The sequence below is a fragment of the Aquila chrysaetos genome, chromosome 1, assembly GCF_900496995.4.
Source record: "Aquila chrysaetos chrysaetos chromosome 1, bAquChr1.4, whole genome shotgun sequence".
Lineage (NCBI taxonomy): Eukaryota > Metazoa > Chordata > Aves > Accipitriformes > Accipitridae > Aquila > Aquila chrysaetos.
In genome coordinates, this window is record NC_044004.1 from 40,349,800 (window position 1) to 40,356,481 (window position 6,682).

The window sequence follows — 6,682 nt, forward strand, 5'->3', positions numbered from 1 at the left end:
AATAAATTAACACCTCTTAAGAAAAAAATAAGTATGTTTATATATACAGTATCACCATTAATATGGCTTAGCAGATGTTTCCATTAAAATACTGTGAAGAATACATATAACATTTAAGAAAAGGGAAACTTAAATATCTCAGATTTTCAAATTGCTTGGTCAAAAAAAGACAAAAAGGGCACACAGCATATGTATGGAGAAAAAATATAAGCTTATTCATAAACCTATGTCTATACTGAAATGCCTGTCTTGGTTTCATAATCACTACAAGTATAAAATCTGAATGTACTCAAAGCTAAAGTGCCCCACTTTCTGTAAAAAAAGAAAAAAAAGATCATTCAGTCTGTCAGCAAACAGTTAATATGGCAAGAAAGATGTTGCATGTATTTTTTGTATCACACTCATAGGATGCCAATGTTAACTAAGTCATTCCATTCTCATACATTCTTCAGAACGTATTAGATTATAATAAATTTAGAATGTAATACGCAAATCCCTGTCTGGAATGACAACAAACACATTTTAAAGTAAATATTTTAATAATAATCACTTTTTAAACTATGGTCTGCTGATTTGGATGTTAAGATAATAGTACTTGTTGTTTATATTTAAGTACATTTCTATGGCAGATATAAGAAATAACAAAACCACTTCCTCAGTATATTTAACTCAACATACCAAGAACTTTTCTTAGCAGAAAAACATTTCAGCATCTAAAACACAAAAAAGCCCACCTGAAAGTAGGCACAAAAAAAAAAAAAAAAAAAGAAAGAAGAAGAAATAATTCTCTCTATCTGTGAAGCTCAAGGTAATATTTAAAATCCTTCAGATGTTGGTCATGTCCCTGTGTTATTCATCATCTGTATGTATTTGTTAATGGATATGGTGAGCTAAGAGAGGTTGAATAGCCAAAGTGTGGATGACATCCAGCTGTACATCATCTTGTACAAACTGTACCCTCTCACACATCTGCTAATATTAATTTTCCAAATTTGGAAAACTAGCTAAAGCTGGACACAGGCAAGATAGATTTGATTTTATTAGAACAACAGATCAACTCTTGAAAAGTTTGTCTCCAAGATACTGTTCTAAAACATGGAGATTTTCTGTCCTAAGAATTTTCACAGAGCAGTCAATTTAACAGTTCTGTTCAGACACTTCAGGGTCCACTTGTGCTTCAATAACCACAAAAGCAAAAAGAAGTCTGAAAAAACAGACACCATAACTACCTCCAAAAAAGAAACCTCTTTAACTGCAACAAGATTGCACTCCACCCTCTGGAAATCTGAACCAGATACAGCTACATGCATGTTCATAGCCAGTAGGTTAAGTATAAAAAAACATGCTGTAGGTTAGTAATAAATGATTACAGAGCTCTTCTCAACACTAACCTCACACTTGAAAGTGGAAGTCTTAACTTTTCTTTGCTGGCATCTAAACTTATGTATGAAATTGATCTCCAGGATCTGACATATCCTCTTTCATTCCATCATTACCAGTCTCCCACTACAGGTATTTTCAGAGAATAGGAAACAACTAGAAGAGAAAGTTAAGAGAATGAAAATAGGAGCATTAATTAGTGCTCTTGGACCTTGATATGCTTATGTTGAGGAAAAAAATTAAATTAATCAACTCTAGCATAAAAAACCCAAATGATTCTTTAACCAGATTGAAAAAGAGAATACAGAAGGTCAAAACCAAAGAGATTAGGGTTCAGACTATCAATAAACTTGGCAATTTATGTCTCATTAAGAAAGAGGCTACTATGTAAAAAGCAAAAGCAGGTTGTCTAATGGCACAAGTAAATGCCAACAATTATATCTAACACAGAAACAAAATAGGACATCTTAAAACATATAAATCAAAGGGATGGGATGAACTATCCCCTCAAAAAAACTGCAAGTAGAGTTGATGAGTTTCAAGAGACCATGAAATTGAGTACAAACTACACAACTATAGTACAAGCAGCAGAATGGAATCAGTCAAAAGGAGAGAGAGGAAAAAAACCTTACAAAATTAGTCAAACATTGGATGTGATAAACCATGGGAAAAGTATGAACCATCAACAGGATGTGGCCACAAGAAGAGATGTACAATGTGTTATGAAAGCTATTTTCAACACAGAAAGAAGCTTAACACCATTATACCAGGCACTCATGCACTACGTTTGGTTAACATATTCGAGAGAGATGAATTTAAACATTTTAAATACAGTATTTTAAAAAGCGATGGAAGAAGGAGGTAATTACCAGAGATATAGAAGTGTTATTTAAATCAAGATACCATACAGGCTAAGCAGCTGGGTTCAAATTGGCCACATAGGCTGGAAAGTAGATAAATGTTCCTGCACTGAACTTCTCTACTGACTAGACATTAAGGAAATAACTTCATTAAGTAGGGAGGAGGCAGTATTAATTTCACCAATATGAGACGTATAACATACAGCGCCCCCCCAAAAAGATGACATTAATACTTTTCCACTCCAACAACTGCTTCCGAGAGCATCCCCCATCATTAAAAAGAAAATTAAGCACTGGACACTAAATAGAAAGATTCATCCCTGATGAAGATTTTAGAAATTACTAATTATCAACTTGTCTGCTTACACACAGCTTCCCACATAAAGCTGAACCAAGCAGCCCAAGTGAAAAAGCTACAGAGGAACTTTAGCAGAGACGACAGTGCAGTCAAAGTCATCACCATAAATGAAAACACCACCAAATGACAAAAAGAACTGGAAGAGACAAGTTCCCACACTTGAGACTGCCTTGAGAGCTAGTATACGATATTGTTATCAACATAAAAAGTCAGCAAAACTGTACAAGCCTTTACTGCTAATCTAGTAAATCGCACACATCACAGCAAAACCAAATTCTCCAACCCATGCTAGAACAGGATAAGGAATAAATAGCCCGAAGGGATTCAGCCAAGGTGTACTTATTATAGGACTTAAATAGGGAAAAGAATACCGTACAAAGCTTCTGTCCTTCTCCAGTGCCCAGAGTACAGCTCAGCTGCTACCATAAATAATTGCTAGCCAGAATGACACTATGGCACTGAGTTGCCTATACCCTACAGGTGAATTCTCAGTTCTCATAGCTAGTTGCTATAACTCAGATGTTATATTGGTACTTACTTCTCTTCTTGTGCTGCATATCTTTTGCCTTATATAACAAAATGTACAAGTTACACGATATCGTCACCAGAATTTGCTCAAGTAACTTATTGTCCACATCAACTGACTCACAGACTGCAGGAAGAGGAAATATTGCTTTCCCTAAGTTATCATTTCCTATTACCACTGTTAGAAATAAAATACTGGCCCACTGAGTTAAACGGACCATTAGTCAAACTCAGTGAGGACTTTCTTATGTTGTTCTTGCTATGTGGAAATTTTTCTCATAGCAGTTGACCAAATTACAAGTTTATCATTGTGTTATGGGTCCTTTAAATACCCAGAGGTACTCAATGAGTCCAAGATTCAGTGTAACAGAATGCAGAGAATGACACTTCTGTTGACACAGAGATGGAAGAAGACAGTAGATATCTTGTCAGGCAGAATAATTAATAAGTTACCAAAAAATCACCAAGTAAAACAACGCCCCCAAGATATTTTAAAATTTTTGCATTATCTGTATTAGTCCATATATACTCCATATTACCTTTGCAAGTTCATTAGATCACCATGTCTCCATATGGGTTACAACAATTAGCCAAAGATGACTACAGTCATAAGCTCTTACACAGTTCTGATATGCAAAACATGAATAATGACAACACAAAGTTAGCTTGACTGATTTGTGCAAGGCACTTGTTCTCTAACAGAGACCTTAAAATTACGAGTAACCTATACAGTTGTGTCTTTAATCAGGAAACAAATGGCCAACCTAAGTGAATTTCCCCTATTTTAGGGCTACAGAAAATTAGAAAGTACAAAGCTTAGCAACTTGAACTTAAAACAATGGGAAATATGCCTTAGCATGAATAACTTAAGCAAAATAACACTTTGCTAAAGTTTGAAGAACATCTGATTGTTTACTATATGTGTTTATTATCAGAATTCTTCCCCCTAAATGCTCTTATGAATAGCAGGAAACTGCATTACATCATGACAAAATTTTTAAATGAGGCATACAACCAGAAAGCTCTACACTCCTAACATAGAAGAGATGTAAACTCTAGAATTAGTTAGAAAGAGACACAATGGACTTCCCAGCCCATGACGTTTTTAAAAACGCATGGCCATCAAAAAGATATCAGAGGAATTTATTTAACAGAAAAAGCTTTAAATACTTATTTCTTCACTTGCAGAGTCTGCTGCCTTAAATTTGTTTTCATAAGCTTTGTTTGCTTAGCCTGTAGTTTGCTTCTGTACTTGAATGATTTTTTTTTTTTTTTTTTTTTTTTTTTTTAATTCTCTAAGCTCGTGTTTGCTCCCCCCGCCCGCACTTGTCCCAGCTGGGAAAAGCGTTTGAAGTATAAACAAGCCCAAACCTCTCCCTCCCGAAGGAGGAAAAGCGTTTTCCCAGGCGCTTTGCTTCTTCAAAAGGTTGCTGCCTCCGCATTCACTCGATTTTAAGTTTCCACACAAGCACGTTTGTACAGAGATACGCACACAGTAGAAAAGTCCCCAAACAAGTGCGAAACCCCACCAACACCGCCAGCCCGCTCTCGGATACTTCAGACGACCGCCCGAAGCCCCGAAAGCTCCCCAGGGGGCCGCCCCCTCCGCAGGCCGCAGGTGGGCGCAGGGCGGCACGGCGCGGCCCGGCCGAGCCCCACAGAACCGCCGCCCGCGGGACAACAGGGCCCGCACCGGGCTCAACCGCCCGAGCCGGGCCTACACGGCGGGGCGAGAGACGCCGTACCGCACACCTCCCGCGGGGCCCGGCTGCCCCGGTGGCGGCCGCCAGCCCCTCACCTGTCCTCCCGCAGCGCCGACACCGCCACCGCCGCCGCCGCCGCGCAGGGGGAAAACCAACCCCGTCTCCCGGGCAACGCGGCGGGCCCGCCCCCGCCGCGCGCTCATTGGAGGGAGACGCCGGCGGGCGGAAGCGGGGACCGCGTAACCTAGCAACGGGGCAGCCGGGGTGAGGCTCTACCTGCGAGCCCCCGGGCGGGGCTTGCTGCGCGGCCCCCCGAGGAGCTGCGCCCCGGCGAGACCCCGGCGGCGGCTCGCGCCGCGGCCGTTAACGGCAGCGTCACCCGGGAGACGCTGAGGGGGCGAACCCCGGCACCAGCTCTGCTCTTTCGTGCGGGTTTCGACGGGGACGGTGGTTGAGAGAGGGGCGGTTTTCCAGAGCTAGCGAGCCGCTTTCCCCGTTACCGTGAGGGGATCCGAAACCAGCGTCGGGAGGGGAGGGCCCATTTTACGTGCTCCGAGGACCTGCGGGGAGCGCTGGCCTCATACCCCCGGACGATACCGTTGTTAAGCTAAGCATTTTAACATGGCATGAATTTTGAGCCGTTTAGCTACGGCTGCGCCTCGTTTGTAGAGACCGTTTTTCCATGCTGAGGGACCGAAAAGAACTGCATATTATCGCGTTACACACTCGCTAATCCCGTCAAATACGAGCCACAAAACGCATTCCGCTGGATCCAGCTCCAACAGCCCGGAGTCATCAGGTACATAGGTGGGCTTTTAATTCACAGACATTTATTGGACAACATCTGCGTGGTTTTCTCTTCTACTTTTTCCCCCCTCCAGTTGTTTGTGCAGCTGGATGGTGACTTGCAGCATGGAACTTACTTGTTTACTGAACAACTATTTTTCCTTGAATTATTTTTCAGACAGAACAATTTCCTGATTCAACTCACTACATCACCATTACTGTGTTTGTGCTAATGCAATGCAAATAGTGGGGAGGTAGCCCATGAATCGTGGAACTACAACTCCAAAGATAGTTCTTGATTTCTTTCATTAAAGCTAACTCAACCCTCTGTTGCTGGTATCTATGCATGCTCAAATAAGAAAAAATGTCTTCTTACTATGTTCTCTGGACAAAAAGAATGTGTTGCTTGAGGAGATCTGTCCTACAATGTAATCCTGACCTTGCCAACAGATTCTTCTTTAGCAGAAGGAACTGAGAAGAGGTGGACAGGCTATCACTTTGTATATGATTTACTAGGTGGAAAGTGTACATCTCCAACACACATAGAATCATAGAATTATTTAGGTTGGAAAAGACCTTCAAGATCATCAAGTCCAACCGTCATCCATGCCCACTAAACCATGTTATGGAGTACCCCATCTACACGCTTTTTGAATACCTCCAGGGATGGTGACTCAACCACTTCCCTGGACAGCCTATTCCAATGTCTGACAATCCTCTCAGTAAAGAAATTTTCCCTAATATCTAACCTAAATCTCCCTTGCCGCAACTTGAGGCCATTTCCTCTCGTCCTATCTCCAGACACCTGACAGAAGAGACCAGCACCCACCTCACTACAACCTCCCTTCAGGTCGTTTTAGAGAGCGATAAGGTCTCCCCTCAGCCTCCTCTTCTCCAGACTAAACAGCCCCAGCTCCCTCAGCCGCTCCTCATAAGACTTGTGCTCCAGGCCCCTCATCAACTTGGTTGCCCTTCTCTGGACACGCTCCAGCACCTCAGTGTCTTTCCTGTAGTGAGGGGACCAAAACTGAACTCAGTACTCGAGGTGCAGCCTCACCAGTGCCGAGTAC

At 41.8% G+C, this 6,682-nt stretch overlaps 1 protein-coding gene across 6 annotated transcripts in view; it reads right to left on the minus strand.

Moving 5' to 3' along the window:
* The window catches only part of WDR17 (WD repeat domain 17), a 65,925-nt gene extending 60,894 nt beyond the window's left edge, over positions 1–5,031 (minus strand). For 4 of the 6 annotated variants that reach the window (XR_003925592.1, XM_030029367.1, XM_041122644.1 and 1 more), the window contains exon 1: positions 4,922–5,031. Coding sequence is in view for 3 of the 6 variants with exons in the window: in XM_030029367.1 (XP_029885227.1) it covers positions 4,922–5,029 (108 nt within the window). In the remaining 3 variants the exon portion in view is untranslated. Of the gene's footprint in view, positions 1–1,391; positions 1,536–4,921 lie in introns of those variants that run through there. The other 2 variants (XM_030029377.1, XM_030029357.2) reach the window with 2 other exon arrangements.
* Between the last annotated feature and the right edge of the window lie 1,651 nt (positions 5,032–6,682).